Source organism: Cucurbita maxima, unplaced genomic scaffold (assembly GCF_002738345.1).
Source record: "Cucurbita maxima cultivar Rimu unplaced genomic scaffold, Cmax_1.0 Cma_Scf00002, whole genome shotgun sequence".
Taxonomy (NCBI): domain Eukaryota; kingdom Viridiplantae; phylum Streptophyta; class Magnoliopsida; order Cucurbitales; family Cucurbitaceae; genus Cucurbita; species Cucurbita maxima.
Window position 1 is genome coordinate 1,857,926 of NW_019272018.1, and position 17,097 is coordinate 1,875,022.

The 17,097-nt window shown below is 34.8% G+C and overlaps 3 protein-coding genes across 6 annotated transcripts; 1 reads left to right on the top strand and 2 right to left on the bottom strand.

Moving 5' to 3' along the window:
• Window positions 1-157: 157 nt before the first annotated feature.
• LOC111495355 (cysteine synthase-like) lies at window positions 158-4,060 on the top strand. Of its 3 annotated transcripts, none has more exons than XM_023145352.1 (11): window positions 158-242; window positions 438-509; window positions 596-705; window positions 1,420-1,477; window positions 1,585-1,848; window positions 2,046-2,183; window positions 2,278-2,329; window positions 3,191-3,270; window positions 3,513-3,572; window positions 3,660-3,740; window positions 3,827-4,060. In XM_023145352.1, the coding sequence occupies exons 2-11, from the start codon at window positions 471-473 to the stop codon at window positions 3,914-3,916; spliced, it is 972 nt and encodes a 323-aa protein (XP_023001120.1). In that variant the 5' UTR covers window positions 158-242; window positions 438-470; the 3' UTR covers window positions 3,917-4,060. The 3 variants fall into 3 exon arrangements, with proteins under 3 accessions (XP_023001120.1, XP_023001128.1, XP_023001137.1); XM_023145360.1 differs by lacking the exon at window positions 158-242 and adding an exon at window positions 258-347; XM_023145369.1 differs by lacking the exon at window positions 158-242 and adding an exon at window positions 284-304.
• Window positions 4,061-4,911: 851 nt separating this feature from the next.
• LOC111495335 (probable transcription factor At3g04930) lies at window positions 4,912-12,137 on the bottom strand. 2 transcript variants are annotated; one of them, XM_023145319.1, is made up of 3 exons: window positions 12,128-12,137; window positions 6,566-7,841; window positions 4,912-5,118 (listed from the first exon to the last, which is right to left on the bottom strand). In XM_023145319.1, exon 2 carries the CDS (start codon window positions 7,815-7,817, stop codon window positions 6,600-6,602), a length of 1,218 nt encoding a protein of 405 aa, XP_023001087.1. In that variant the 5' UTR covers window positions 7,818-7,841; window positions 12,128-12,137; the 3' UTR covers window positions 4,912-5,118; window positions 6,566-6,599. The 2 variants fall into 2 exon arrangements, with proteins under 2 accessions (XP_023001087.1, XP_023001095.1); XM_023145327.1 differs by having other exon boundaries at window positions 12,124-12,137.
• On the bottom strand, window positions 8,696-11,374 carry LOC111495380 (guanine deaminase). Its single transcript, XM_023145394.1, has 5 exons — window positions 11,178-11,374; window positions 10,541-10,600; window positions 9,790-9,980; window positions 9,153-9,257; window positions 8,696-9,077 (listed from the first exon to the last, which is right to left on the bottom strand). The coding sequence occupies exons 1-5, from the start codon at window positions 11,194-11,196 to the stop codon at window positions 8,889-8,891; spliced, it is 564 nt and encodes a 187-aa protein (XP_023001162.1). The 5' UTR covers window positions 11,197-11,374; the 3' UTR covers window positions 8,696-8,888.
• Window positions 12,138-17,097: the final 4,960 nt, after the last annotated feature.

Here is a 17,097-nt window from a genome sequence, read left to right on the forward strand (position 1 = left end):
AAAATTAATTATAAAATACTTTTAAAAGTAATTCAAAACTATAAAATAATGCATTAAAAATATATTAAAAACGAAGAAAATTGGTGATGAGAACCTGATGCCCGTAAAAATACATTAAAAAAAAATGACCCAAACGAGAATTGGACGAAAATTTGGAATCATAAAACCTCTATAAATCAGCTTTATGAAGGTTTTGAAGAGCTCATGTGTTGTCGGTTTTTGTTTGTTTCTCTGAATTAGAGGTTTGGTGTTCTTTTATTAGTTTGTCAATCACTGCATGGGGGTTTGGTTTAATATCAAGAAGTTGACAATGTGATAGCCATCTTAGCAAGCTCTTCACATCTTGAGTATCAATTGCTTACGATATTGTCATATTAATGGCCCATGCATGTCTTTCTTCTTTCTTCTTCTTACACTTTTTAATTCTTGGTTTGTAGTTGTTGGGAAGGATTTGAAGCACAAACTTAAGCATGGAAGAGAAGGGTGGAATCAAGAAAGATATCACTCAAGTAATTCTCTCTTACGATGAGTTTGACGATGAACATGTCGTTGAGTTATGCTCACTTTGATTGCGTTCTTTTGTCGTCGTTGGCAGTTAATTGGTAATACTCCAATGGTATATCTAAATAAAGTGGCTGATGCTTGTTTTGCTCGTATTGCTGCTAAGTTGGAGACCATGGAGCCTTGTGCTAGCATTAAAGACAGGTTTAGAGTCCTTTTTAATAAAGTCGATCGTTTTTTTTTTTTTTTCATTTTATAATGATTAAATTCCAATGTTGGTTTTAGGAGGGAAATTGTTGAATCTTTATGAAAAACTTAAAAGAGGGTGAAAAAAGGGTTTTTTTTTTTTTTTTTTTTAGTGATTCAAAAGTTAAAAAGTTGTTCCAATTGTTATTTTAAGCTCTCTACATTGTAGATACTTCAAAATATTAGGGTTGTTATTTCAAATGGAATGTGATTTTGAAGCCATGGATTGTTAAGATATAAAGTGTGTTGGATATGGCCCAAGATCGAATCGAAATATACTGATGTGAGATCTCACAATCCCGCTCCTTTCTTTCGGGACCCAGCATCCTCGCTGACACACTGCCTAGTGTCCATCTTCCTTCGGGCTTAGCATCCTCGCTAGCTTCGTTCCCCTCTCCAATCGATGTGAGATCTTACAATCCACCCCACTTCGATGCACAGCATCTTCACTGGCACACAGCCTAATGTCCGCCTACTGCTAGCAGATATTGTCTTCTTTGAGTTTTTCCTTTTGGATTTTCCCTCAAATTTTTAAAACGTGTTTGATAGTGAGAGATTTCTACACACTTATAAATAATGTTTTGTTTCACTCTCCTATCAATGTGAAATCTCACCGTTAATAACTTCTTTGGTTAACTCAAGCTTATTAACTCATACATATTTTCGATATAGGATCGCACACAGTATGATTCAAGACGCAGAAGACAAAGGCCTGATTACACCAGGGAAGGTACTATAAAACACTTCATTTCTTTCTCAATCATTTGAATAAGCAAAAATCTTTGTGAAAACCAATTAATCCGCTTCCTAAGCCGTATATTCTTTTTCGTGCAAAAGACCGTCCTCGTCGAGGTGACAAGCGGCAACCTCGGCATTGCGTTAGCGAGCATCGCAGCTGTAAAAGGCTATAGACTTATTATAGTCATGCCAGCTTCATATAGTCTCGAAAGAAGAATTCTACTTCTAGCCTTCGGAGTTGAGCTGCATATCACTGATCCCGCCGTTGGCGTTGAAGGCGCTCTAAAAAAGGTTGAGGAGATAATGAAAGTCACTCCCAATAGCTATTTTATGAGGCAATTTGAGAATCTAGCCAACCCAAAGGTATGCCTCTTATATATGATCTTTTATTTTAGGTAAATATTTAGATATTTATCTTTCCACTACGACTTATACAAGCATCTTTCTATTTATTGTTATTGTCATATTCTTGTAATTTATTTGATTATAAATAGAGAATTTTTACGTGCGGTTGTTCTAGCAAATATTTTGAATGAGGTGAATCCGTTTATGGTATTTAGATTCATTATGAAACCACTGGGCCTGAGATATGGAAAGATTCCGGAGGAAAAGTGGATGCCATAGTCATGGGGATTGGAACTGGGGGAACCATAACTGGTGCTGGGAAGTTTCTTAAGGAACAGAATCCGGACATTAAGGTTGGTTTCGTTGTTCGGTGCTCTAAAACCCGACGCTTGTCGAGTTGTTTGATAACGTTTTCGTTTCTTATTTCTTGCTGTTCATATGATGTAGATTTATGGAGTGGAACCAGCTGAGAGTGCTGTGCTAAGTGGAGGACAACCAGGTGAGTTCCCACTGTTTGGGATACCTTCTAATTTGAACATTTTTTTTTGTTTTGTCATTGTATTAAGAAAAATGATTATTTTATTTGATTAGTTGAGTTGCATCCAAGCTGGCTCGAACACTTATAAATATTAAAAAAAAAAAATGCTATTTTTTGTTCATAAATGTGTGATCTCTCCTTGGTTGGAGAGGGGAACGAATATTATTTATAAAGTTGTTGAAACTTTTTTCTAGTAGACGCGTTTTAAAATCGTGAGATTAACGGTGATATGTAACCTACTAAAGCGGATAATATTTACTAATGGTGGGCTTGGGGCTGTTACAAATGGTATAATAAGAGTCGGGCACTTAGCAGTGTACGACGAGCAAGGACGTTGGTCCTCCAAGGGGGTGGATTGTAAAATCCCATATTGGTTGGAGAGAGGGAACAAAACATTTTTTATAAAGTCGAGAAACATTTCCTTAGTAGACACGTTTTAAAACTATGAACTTGACAACAATACATAACTGGCTAAAACGGATAATATTTACTAGCAGTGGGGTTAGACTCTTACAAATGTTATAAGAGTCAGGCACCAAGCATTGTGCCAGCGAGTATGTTGGGCCTCTAAAGGGGTGGATTGTAAGATCCTATATTGATTGGAGATGGGAAGGAAGCATTTTTTATAAGAGTGTGGAAACCTCTCCTCAATAGACCCATTTTAAAACCGTGAAACTGACGACGATACATAACGGATTAAAACGGACACAATACCTATTAGCGTTGGGCTTCCGCTGTTAAAATACTTTCAAGTTCAAGTTGACCCATGGTTTGTTTCTTAAAGTTAATGGTTGATTCTAAATTCTACCATGATGAATACAGGCAAGCATTTGATTCAAGGAATGGGGGCTGGCTTCATCCCAGCCGTTCTTGATCTCAAACTCGTTGATGAAGTCATTCAGGTGCATCAATATTCATTTGGTCAACATTAAAGTATAATATCTTAATCAGTTGAGTTATGCTTAAATTGACGAGTGACGATACTTTCTCTCGAAGTTTATAGATCAATATCGAAACCCTAATACGTTCAATGTAGAATAAACCAACACGCTCCCCGTCTTCCCTATTATACACGTACGGTTGTAAGTAGATAGGCGAGTTCGGACCTCTAAAACATCCTAAATGCAAATTTGGGTGTGTTCAGGTGAGAAGTGAGGAAGCCATTGAAACTGCAAAGCTCGTTACACTAAAAGAAGGCCTCCTAGTATGTTACTATACCTATGAGAACAACAATTTTGACGTATTTTAGTGAAAAAATAGAGCTTTCTTTTATGATTAGTGTTGTACGTAGGTGGGGATTTCATCAGGTGCAATAGCTGCTGCTGCAATAAAGGTTGCAAAGAGACCAGAAAATAAAGGAAAACTCATTGTTGTAAGCCATATTTTAGTTTCATTTCCAAATCAAACATCAAATGTTTGCAACAAAAGTTACATCTTTTTTACTCTGATCCATTTTAGGTCATCTTCCCGAGCTTGGGCGAGCGATATCTCTCGACAATGCTGTTTGATTCCGTTAGGCGCCAAGCGGAAAACATGTCGTATGCATGAGTTGACGTTGTTTTATGTAATCAAATGTTGGGTTTGGATGGACTGTTTGAATCAACTTTCGTTGATCAAAACTCATGGTTTGAATAATTATACAAAACTTGGTTTGGTTTGAAATAAAATGAAGCAAGACCCTTCTTAACACGATTCCTACTCGATTACTAATATTATGGATGAAATTTAGTCAGAGTACACATATTCGTTACAAGCGTTATTTGGGTGTTTCTGTTTGAGCCGTACGAAACGAAATTCTCATATACGATTCTCAAATAGGGGTCCCCATGGTTTTCCTATTTCAATGAAGTGTATGATTCGTTTGAAGAACGTCTTGAAATTCAGACGATTGCAATTGATATAACTAGCAAATACGTTCCTCCTCACGTCAACATATTTTATTGTCTAGGAGGAATTACGCTTATTTGTTTTTTAGTACAAGTAGCTACGGGGTTTGCTATGACTTTTTACTATTGTCCGAACGTTACTCAAGCTTTTGCTTCTGTTCAATATATAATGATGGAAGCTAATTTTGGTTGGTTAATCCGATCAGTTCATAAATGGTCGACAAGTATGATAGTTTTAATGATGATCTTGCACGTATTTTATGCGTATCTTACAAGTCCGAAAATTAGGGGCGAAACTAATTGGAAAAAGTCCCATGAGAAAAAATCAAGCATTGAAGCCTATATAGTAGTTATAGCTACGTTAGTGAGCAACTATGTTATTCTGTCTAGATTTTAACAACAGTATTTTTGCTGTCTATGTGAAAACTCACACACCATGATAAAACATGAGCACCGGCAAATAGCACAAGTCATGCATCCTCGGCCTCATCCTCAAGAAGGATGACTAGAAGAGGAAAATGTAGAGTATAAGAAAAGAATGAAACTTATCTTGAATTCTAGAACAACTTGATCGGATACCCGAAAAAGAAAAGGTAACCATGTTTAAAATTAGTTTGTTTTGAGTTCACTACATACACTAAATTATTATAAACAAAATTACAATAACTAAAATATTATATACTAATTTAGACTAAATCATAACTATGACAAAAGTATAGAGATCAAAAGCATTTTTTCAACTAAGATACAAATTTCTCCAAAAATAAAAAATAAAATAAAATTTTAGCGATCAAATAACACAACTACTCTTTATGACTAAATTTCGTCGACAAACGATTCCATTCCGGGAAGACCTCTCCATCCCTGCACAGAAACGGGACAATTCAAGAGTGAAGAAAGGTACATTTTTCGCCCCTAAAAAGTCGCATATTATACATGAAAACAGAACAATAACATCAATGAATTGGACTAAAAAGGGAAATCAGAAGAAAAATAACTACAAAATTTGGGGTTTTAGTCCCAATTCAATGATATAAGCTTGAAACACATAAATATTATAGTCTAAGTCAATGGAGACAATGGATAGCACTTAAAAAGGCATTGCAGAAAGCACTTCTATCCAAAACATCATCATAAAGATACACAAACTTTGTTTTTTATTCATCATAAAGAAACCACCACTTTCCTCTGCCTTCCCGATGGATCACTTTAATCATAACTAGGACCATCTCAAACATGGACATGTCATTTACATATTTCCTGCCAATCCAAAAATAACTCCACCCACAAAATCACCAATTTTATTTCTGGTTTAAAAGTCGATGATTCAACCCATCATATGCAAAACCGACAAAAACACCTATTTCATTTCTAGTTCAAAGGTCGATGATTCAATCTATAAACATATGCAAATATGCAACCAAAATCAGGGCCATTGAGGGTCTGGCATTATGAATCAGGAGTCCTTCAAATATGGAAGGTCATTGGAGTTCAAATCAGCAATACCCAATTCTAGAAATCAAAATTCTATCAACAAGTTTCATCTAGATATAGTATAAAAACTTCTCTAGACGCTTTCCAGAATCGTGATCGAGTGACTTTAAAAGTTAAAGCCACCGACTGTAAATAACAAAGCAAAGCATAACTGGAAAAGCCATAGGAAAGTTACCTTATAAAGATTAGAAATCTTCACTCCACATTTGTAATATTATTATATGAGGAAAAAAAACTATTTCTATTGTATTAAAAGACTACAGCATATATGAACACAAAATCAGAGAAACTGCTTTAAGAGTAACAGTTGAGAATTTTTGTTCTTGAGAAACATAGAACAGTTCTAAAAACGAGCCCCGTGAAATCTTCAAGCTGCATATTTCTTTAGTTTGCCACTAAGGATGGAAGAAAATGGTGGAAATCATAAAACCCTTAACAGGAGATGAAATTTAAACATCACCCAAAAGGGAATGGGTATGAAAATTCATTTTGATTTCAGAATCTTATGCTACTATCAGGGATCCACTCATTTCAGATCAACACAGAATGGAATATATATAATCTCAGAAATTTCAGCTACATTCATCAATGAAAACGAAGTGATCAACAAAACTATACTGGAGAATGATGATAATAATGCAAATGAAACAGTCAAAACTATGTTATCAATACATTGTAAATGAGTGGTTTTATTATAAATTATTTTTTACAATTATTGACCAAAGGGAGCCACTAAGTATACTATCAACCGCAGATCAAACATTTTCAAGAACAAAAAGGAGAAATAAAGAGAAAAGAGAAAGCTAAAAGCACTTACGAATCCCCCTTCTTCAAGCTCAGAGCTCCATAAATCAGCCTCCCATGGACCTCAAGTCTTCTAATGCCGTCTTAATTTGTTCCTGAACCAACTCCAACCTCTTGGAATAAACCTCCAGTTCCAAAATCTGCTGCTTCCTCCACCTCTCATCCGCCATATCTCCTCCACCTCCAAAATTGATTGAAGCTCCACCGAAGCTCAATGGAATAGGATGCAAAGCCAATCCACTGAACCCTCTACCTCCACAGAGCCCTCCTCCCATGGAAGTGCTCGATAATTCCTTAAACAAAGGCGACAGGCAGCTCCTCACCGTCTCCTCGATCAATCCTGCTACCGCTACGTTACTGACATTTTCGCTGTTGTTGTTGTTGTTGTTGTTGTTGTTGTTGATGTAGGTATTGTTTTTCTCTTTATTCAAATTTTCGTTGGACGAACGCGGCCCGTCCATTCTCAATCCCGATCCGGGCCGTGAACGCTTCCGGGATTTCGGAGTAGGCGTGGGTTTCTTCTCGGAGCAATTCAACGTCATCTCTTCGTTTTTAATGTCCATGTAGTTCGCATACGGAGGCGGAGCAGGCTCGTCATCGTCCAAAGCATTGTCTTCGACTCCAATTCGGCCTGTATTACTCCAGATCTTGCGAGAGATCTCAAACGTCGCCTGATCGTGAGGGCTTTTGAAATTGAACTCCTTACCAGAGCTAATCTTACCAATAACATTACGGTACTTCTTCTTCAACCTCCGAAGCTTCTCAACGAGCTGATTCTTGTTAAAATCCAACTGTAATTTCGACTTGATCTGGTCATAGAACAACGCCGTATCATTCTGATGATGGTGAGTGGTACCTCGCTGCATCGTGTAATCCAAAAACCCCTGCAACAGCTCGATCTCATCCTCATCGGTCCAGAGGCGTTGAAACAACTTCCGGCACTCATCCAAGGGCTTCTTCTCACCCGGCAAGACCAAAGGCTCAGCCGCAGCGGTCCCGATGCGCTGGCGGATCAGAACGGCAGAGGAGATGGAGACAATCGAAGGTGGAGGAACAATGGAGACCGGACGGACGGCAGTGCCGGGAGTGGCGATGGTAACGACAGGGGAAACGGAAGGAACAGCAACGGCGCCGGCAGAGGAGGTGGAAGGGGAAGGGCCGTCGTTCAATTCCTCCTCCTCTTCGTCGTCGTCATCGTCGTCAAGAGATTCTTCGTCGTCCTCGAGGTCTTCGTCGGGGAAAACGGCGTCGTTGCGAGGATCCATAGCGAGAGAGAGAGAGAGAGAGAGGAGAAGAGCGTCACAGTTATGGTGGCGGAAAAGGGAAAGGAAAAGGAGGGTGGTTGGGTTTTAGAGCGTTGGTTTGGTTTGGTTTGGTCGCGTGGGTTCGATGGACTTGAAGCCCCGCCGAACCCTCTAACCCTCACGCGCTTCTCTTGTGATTGCCTTTAAATTTACCTAACCCTTTTCAACTATCCAACGCATCAAACTTCTCCCTTTTGGTGGTTGACTACCATAAACAATAACTTAGCCCCCACTATATTTGCAAAAAAGACCCTCCCTTTATTTCATTTCTAAAAATGACCCTTCTATACTTTATAAATCTCTAACCCAACAACCATATTTGCAAAAATGACCCTTGTTTTTTTGGATTGGGTTAATTTCTAAATTTCTAGTACCACTAAATTTGCAAAAATGACCCTTGCTTTTTCGGGTTGGGTTAATCTACAAAACTCCATCTCTACTAAATCTTTGGATTGGATTAATTTACAAATTTATAACCCACTACATTTCCAAAAACACTATATTAACGGAAAATAATGACAATACATTTGAAATCAAATCGCTAAACTTTTTTTTTTTTTTAATTCTAAGAAAATTGAGTACATATTAGAGCTCATTTTCAGCGTGATAAGATGATTATTGAAGGGAATGAATTATTCGTTCTCACGTTGAAAACATCGAAATGTACATTAAATAAGAATCTTATTCGGGTAGAAATCGTTACCAACAAGTCTTGGTCCAACCACATGAAGAAGGAAGAAGCGTCCTCCACACGATCAGTAATTTTGAAATTTGAACTCAGTAAAACATTAAATTTATTAGAATATTTTACGAAATTCGAAAGAAAATGTTCGGATACATGTAATAAAATACAGAATTTATATAATAAAGTGAACCATTTCTTGAAGACGAAGATACAGAAACTGTGTTAATTGAAAGTTAAACGGAAAGCTACAACTGCATGATAGTTCCATGAATTTAGGATGATAAAGGATATATGAACAGTTGATAATTTATTTATTTTAACACAAAGGATGGATGGATGATGCAAATTCAGTACAATTGAAATTTTGCCTTTGTTTTCTCAAACACTTGCTCAGCAATAACAGCACCATTCCCATCTGCTTTCTTGATCTCCAGGTGAGCCTTCTGATAAAACCCAGTCCCCCTTATGGCATCAGCTATGAAATCATCGAACCCGATTGCTATTGCAGCTTCTGCTTTCGCTCCATACACCAATCTCTGTTTTTTTCCAGGTAAACGATAAGAAACTAGGAACACGAGCGCGATGATTAACGACTAATTCCAACCACAAACCTTAATTCTTGAAAGATGGATGGCACCGAAGCACATTGGACATGGCTCGCACGATGCATAGATCTCACAGTCTGAAAGTTCGATTTGGCCGAGTTTTTTGCAGGCCTATAGAAGAGGAGAGTCGTCATGAATTGCATTTAAGTCAACAGCTCACAAGGAGATATATTTGCGGATTGCAGTTCGAATATATAACGAATAACATATGTCAATGAGAAAAGTAGATCAAAGCTTTTGGAAAGGAAAACGGACACGAAAACAAAGGATATTGTGGCCTCAATAAGTTCTATGAGATCCCACCGATGAAGCTCGTTGGGCCCCATAGCGAGGTGGATTGCGAGATCTCACATTGGTTGGAGAAGAGAACAAAGCATTCCTTACCAAGGGTGTGGAAACCTCTCCCTAGCAGAAGCGTTTTAAAGATCTTGAGGAGAAGCCTAAAGAGGATAATATCTGCTAGTAGTAGACTTGAGCCGTTACAGTTCTATCGATTTTGGTACTCATATTATTCCAATAATCAGGACTAACCTTAACCAAACACATAATTTCATGATCAAATGACTTTCTCACTTTCAATGTCAAGATCAACCTTTTCTTTATGCAAAGTACTTCAAGAAAACTAAGAATGATTTATACCGACCTCCCGAACTGCAGTGACTTCAGCATGTGCTGTAGGATCAGTGTTTCTCAAGACCATGTTGTGACAGCTCACAACTACTTCATCGTTATGAACAACAACTGCTCCGAAAGGGCCTCCATCTCCACACTCTACTCCTTTGTAAGCCTCTTCAACTGCTTGAGTCAAGAACTTGTAGTCTCTATCTTGTACAGCTAATTTAAACATGAAAACATCAATGGAATATTGTTAAAGCTCGGACAATTTGTTCATTTCGGCTTCGAATTAAATGATGAACAAAACAAATGCTCATAGCAAAGCAATGAATAGATTGAACTGCAAGAGAATTCCTATAGACAAAATCTCTCCCTAAACAGAATTTTACTTTCAGACAGGATGATTTTGAACTGAAGATCTCTCAAGTGAAACATATTACAATGGCAACAAAATAGATTATACCAAATCCATAAGAAATCATAAACCCATGAAGAAAAGGGATCAAAATTCTAGAAGTTCACTGATCTAAAGGCCAGGGGAAGTTGTATCAATTTGGACCAATCATCCAAGACAGACAAGAACAAGAACAATATTGATAATTACATGTAGATATTAAGGGCCCTAAATGTAACAGAAAATTTAAATATGACAAAAGGATCCGTTCTCCCTTGAGTTTTGATGGGAAAAAGGCAAAAGGAAATATTAAATAAGAAATGTATAAATCAAAAACATGAAAACAAATTAATAAAAAATGGAAAGCGAGTTGTTATGTTAGTACCTTCTTGATGACAAGCAAATGCAGATGCTACGGAGATAGTTCCATCTATGGCTTCCACCACTGAAAATAAGGAACAAATACAAAATCAATAATACGACAGAATGAACCATGTTAATTGATCTTCCAGGCTAGAGAAAAGGAAAAATAAAACGAAAACATACAGATTTAGAATGAGATGAACAACAAAAATAAAACGTAGAAATACGCAAAATTAGAAAAGAGTTCATAGTTGACCCGGGTCTGGAAATTCCAAAAGCAGAATAACGAACAATTAGGAAGCATCATCAACCACGTCCCTAATAACGAGCTAAAAATTCCAAATCTCGAGTCGAAATTCATCCTAATTTCACAAATCAAGACGAAAAAAACAGTCCGATTTCAAACCTCGAGGATCAAACAACTCTCCCCGAAAACAAACCCAAATCATGCAAACATAGAAATACCCTCCCGATGCGGAATCAATGACATCATGCAAAATCAGGACAAAGAATCCAGAGAGATCGGAGAAGAAAACAAAAACAAAACAGAACAGGTCATTAGAATAAAGAATCATCCGATCCGAATTCAAATTGGGCGAAAAGGGAATGCGGGGAATGATCGGAAAGAAGGAGAAGGAGAAGGAGAATGAAGCGACTACCAGTAGAAGAATCAGCCATGATAAGGAAAGGGATTCAGGGATGGGGATGGGGATGGAGAGAGGAAGAAGTGCAGAAGAGAAGCAAGAAATGAAGGTGTATAAATAATGTTGGGAGAGAATGAATGGAGAGAAGTGGAAGAAGAAAGCAGCAGAAGAGAGAGAAAAAGAAAAGAAAATAAAATAAGTCGTCCAACGCGCCTCTCTTTGGGGCCATCTTCCATTTAACTTTTTTCCTCATCCAACTCAGATAATTCTTTTTTTTCTTTTCTTTCTTCAATTTAAAAAAAAACAAAAATATTCTTCGTCTCAAAAACATCCTTGAACTTTAAAAAAAAAATGTTTCAAAAATACCTTTTAATTTTCAAATTTTAATTAAAAATATCTTTACATAATCTTTAATAAGTAATTAGATGTAGTAGACAAACCGTTTATGTTTACATGTTGACATATAATCTCTTTTAATTTAAAAATTTATGGGCATTTTTTAAACCGGTATTATGTAATTTTTTGTTTTTAAAAAAATAAGTTCGAGTATTTTTATTATTATTAATTTACCAAATACCATTTTAGTCCCTATAATAAATATTAAAATTAATCTGTTTAAAGTTCATGTTTTATTCGTGATGGGTATAAAATTTTATATTTAAGGAAAATAAAAATAAGAAAAAACAAAATATAAGAATTTTAAAAAAGTAACTCACAAAATAGCCCATTTTCAAAAACAACAAATTGTTTGTTTCTTTTTTTAAATAAATTTATGAAAATAAATTATACACTCTTCACAAAACATGTTTTTCGCTAAACAACAAATTTAATCATTTATGGCTTTTTATTTTCTTTTTCTTTTTTTAATTTTTTTGTTATTGTGGAAAAAAATTCTTTTAGGATAAGATCATTTAGCCTGTATGATCTAGATGAGAAATCCCGATTTTAGTGACTAATAGAGAGAGAGAGAGTGAGAAGAGATTATTATTTTGAACTATATCCGATTTTAAAAAGTTTATAACCCAACCAAAATCGTACTGGTTGAATTAGGAGGATTGGATATTTGAGTCATTGAAAATCAAAACTGTAGACTTCAACTGTCATGTCCTAAACACTCTTTGTATGGGTGTGGAAACCTTGAAAACTCAAAGAGAACAATATGTGCTTGAGGGGAAACTCGAAAGGGAAAGCTGGACAATATCTGCTTGAGGGGAAGTCCGAAAGTGAAAGTTCAAAGAGGACAATATCTGCTTAAGGAGAAGCCCAAAAGTGAAAGCTCAAAGAGGATAATATCTATTTGAGGGGAAGCCTGAAAGAGAAACGATGAATCTGGGTCGTTACAAATGGTATCAGAGCCAGACACCAAATAATATACCAGCCTTCTTGCTCTTCCTTGAAGAGGGGTAGACACGAGGCGGTGTGCCAGTAAGGACGCTAGGCTCCGAAGGGGGTGGATTGTGATGTTCCACATTTGTTGGGGAGATGAACAAAACACCTTTTATAAGGGTGTGGAAAATTTCCCCGAGCATACGCTTTTAAAGCCGCGTTGAGGGGCCGCTTTGAGAGGAAGTCCGAAAGGAAAAACCCAAAGAACTATAATTTTTAAACACCTCCGATGATTTGTTTAAACTATAATTTTTTAAAACTTTTTTTTTATTTTTATTAATTTTATTTAACATTACATCACCAATAATACAAAATATGTGTTAAATTCGAGAAATTAACTTGGAAGTAATGACTAGATTTGAAAGGGAACTACATTTATAATGTAATTATTGACCTTAATATAATATTAATGTTTTATTTTTTAAGCAATATTTTTTATCAACATGTTTTAAAATATATATATATATATATATTATTTAACACTACATAACAAATAAGACAAAATTAATGGGTTAAATCGGAGAAATTATTTAAAGAAATGAGTATATTTGAAAGGAACTTCTTTATTATTATTATTATTATTTTACATCTATTTATACCAATATTTAAAAAGGAATTTTCTTTTACGAGTGATCTAAGATTTCCACGCGATATATCGATTTGTCGTATTATAGGATATATCGATACCTCGAGATGTTTGAGTATCTTAAAATGCTCATATGGTAGAATGACGGGCGTTCAAATCTTTCTAAATGATTAATGCTAAATATTCATCAATAATTTTTTTCTACAGCCACGACCACATCACCACTTTGTTCTCATTCAAATGCTTCTTAGAAGAATTTTTACGACATCACTCAACATATGATTACTTCAAACCAAACATGCTTAAATTGAAGTTCCTATGATTGAGTTATCGAAAAAATAACGTACACTTTGTTGGTATAGATAGTTAAATATCAATTCAAGTATTTCTAAACTGTCATATCTACAAAATTACAGACCACTTTTTTTTTTCTTTTTTTTTTTTACTTGAGTGGATCCATAGTTCAAATTGTTGGACTTTCAATCCCACTTATGTTTCTCATTCTTAACATGGTATAAAGTCATGCCTTAAATTTAGTCATGTCAATAGAATCCTTAGATATTGAACAAAAGTATTGTGAGCCTCTAACGCATAGTAAAAAATGACTAAGACTCCACAAGGAAACGGAATCAAGCCTCGATTAAGGGGAGACGTGCTTTGTTCGAAGGGAGGTGTTGGATAAAAGTCCCACATCGACTAGTTTAGGGAATAATCATGGGTTTATAATCAAGGAATACTATCCTCATTAGTGTTAAACCTTTAAGGGAAGCCCAAAGCAAAGCTATGAAAGGTTATGCTCAAAGTCGATGGTAACATACTATTGTGGAGAGACACAAATATGTCAACTCGCGAACCGACTCACTCAAATTTTGAGTTCGAAAAATTTAACTCAACCCCAATCTTCGATTTGGTTGGGTACTCGGGTCATACTGAGGAAGATTCGATTCTTATAGTAATCATTGTTTCAAAATCCTACTCTTCTTGGATTTGGTTGGGTACTCGGGTTACTCTTCTTGGATTTGGTTGGGTACTCGGGTTACTCTTCTTGGATTTGGTTGGGTACTCGGGTCATACTGAAGAAGATTCGATTCTTATAGTAATCATTGTTTCAAAATCCTACTCTTCTTGGATTTGGTTGGGTACTCGGGTTACTCTTCTTGGATTTGGTTGGGTACTCGGGTCATACTGAGGAAGATTCGATTCTTATAGTAATCATTGTTTCAAAATCCTACTCTTCAATGTTTGAATTGGACGTCATTTATTTGAAGAGATTAAGTTAAGTGTTTTGTAACTGCTCGTTACTTTATAGCAATTATTGTTTCAAAATCCACGATACATATTACATTAATAACTAAAATCTCATAAATCTCAAATATCCGACATTTACAAGTCACACTTCATCACTAACATCGATTACAAACGTCAAATATTCTTAATTTTCGTAATAATCTTAAAAGCCAGCTTGAGTTGTAACCCTATTTTCAAGTTTGTTGAGTTAATGTCAACCACAAACCAATCCAAATTTTTTCGATCTTAAAACAAAATTAACTCAACCCAATCTTGAGTTTGGTTAGGTATTTGGGTCATGCTTTGGAAGATTCAATTCCCGTAGCAATCATTGTTTCAAAATCCTTCTCCTCTTCAATGTCTGGATTTATATTCTGGCACGAGATCAAGCTAAGTACTCAATAATTGCTCGATATTTTAGAGATCGAAATAGAATTCAAAAAAATTTAGAGATGGACACTAAAAACTTTATCATCCCACGTACGTACTATCGTGTTTATGAATAGATAGATTCGATATGTCCCTTTCACATCCATTATATGGTTTTGGGGGGAAATGGATGAACAATATGGATAAGTTGTGGTATGAGGTTTTAGATTCATAGGATATTCGATATGATTCAAAGTGGGTGAGTTGTTGATGAGTCATCAATCGTGTCAACTTTGTCGTTCTTCCACATTACCCCAACGTTTCGCTGCATAATATTAAATAGAAAAGGACCTGTTGATGTCGATGTGTTCTTCACGTAAGCTTCCTTCCAACAACACATTAAACAAACCAAAAAAAAAACCAACCCTATTTCAATTATCAATGCCTTTTAGCTTCCAACAAGATATGGATCCTCGTCATCTTCAATCATAACTTATCTATTCGTATAAATTTTTCGTACCCATTTGAATGATTCATATGTATATCGATTGGATTGAATAGGGTTCACAACTTACTTAATCTAATTCTGTATCTTTGAGTTGGATCGAGTTGGGTCGAGTTGGATCGTCAAATTGTTTGTTTTTGTTTTTGTTTTAGTTATATAATATTGTGGGATCTCACATCGGTTGGAGAGGGAAAGGAGTGTTAGCAAAGATACTCGGTTTTGAAGGGGGTGATTATGAGATTTCATATTGATTGGAGAGGAAAACGAGTTTCAGCGAGGACGTTGGGTCCTGAAAGATGGTGGATTGTGTGATTATTCGTCGGTTGGAGAGGGTAACGAAACATTTTTTTTATAAAGGTGTGGAAACCCTCCCTACCATAAGCGTTTAAAACCGACAAGCCTGAAACAGAAAACTCAAAGAAGACAATATTGTGTTTGGGTTATTACAAAAATTTTAAATATCAAACATTTGCATCATTGTTATGTGTTACAAATGTCAATTATTCTAAATTTCAGTAACAAATTTATAAGTAGGGTAGATTTGAGTTGGGTTGTGAAAAGTATTTTCGAGTTCGTCCCATTAACCTAATAAAAAAAGTTGCAGTCGGTGCATTTTTTAATTTTTCAAAAATTCAATTCAACCCAAAATAGAAAGAAAAAAGAAAACCTCAACGGGTATAATTTGGATTGAAGTAGTGTAAGTTGCTCGAGTCATAAGTGAAAATTAAAAATTATTTTATTTTATAAACTATAATATTATTGGATTATGTCACTAACGTGGGTGTGTCTTACCTCATCCATTATCATAATATTTTATATAATGTATATATTAGAACATGGATTTTTATATATTTTCTTGAGAAACTTTGGCTTTGTTGGAGTCCATATAATATTAATGCATCTTTGTTCATCTTACTTATCAGTTGCAGTTTATGGTACAATTTGATAAAATTGATATAACATACCAAGTTTAGAGGAATAATTTCCTCAAATTTAAAAAGAATATTACCAATTATAAATTTTTTAAAAATGTTTGTAAGAAAATAATTAAAATTTATGTGAAAACATATGAATGAGGTGTTAATTTTTTTTTTAAAGTAGATTACAAAATGTTTGCTAATTAAAATAATTAATATTTCACATGATTAATAGAAATTAATTAATTTTTTTTTGGATACTGAAAATAAGTTATGAACTCAGCATTCGTTAATTACGAACAAGTTTAATATGTTAATGAACAAACCTTGTTCTAAAAGTCAATTTTAAATGATGTTTGTTTCTAATAATTATATCAATGAAATTACATAAAGAAAAAGCAGTCATTTAAAAGATCAGCATGCTTATAATAATTAAATCAATCAACAAATATTGCCCTACATTAAAATTAAGTTGAATAATGAATTTTGTCCAAAGAGTCTCCCTAAGAGCTCACTAAAAATATTAATTTAGTTAATTTTTTTTAAGTAATCAAATTAAAGTCTAATATATTAAATATAAAGAGCAGACAATATATTAAATTTAAATTATTCAAATTAAAAAATTCTACTAAACTTCAAAACAGTATATTCAAATTTTTATTTTAAATTATGAAAATACAAAATTATATTAAAAAAAAACAAAACTTTAGTAGATATAATATCTCATTTTATAAACTCAATTTATTTTATTTAAACTAAATATGAACAACATAATATATTATAAATTATACAACACTATTAAATAATTATTATACAAAATATAGAACATGAAACATAGTTCATAAATTAATAAATAATACAAAAAAAAAATGTAACTATAAAGTT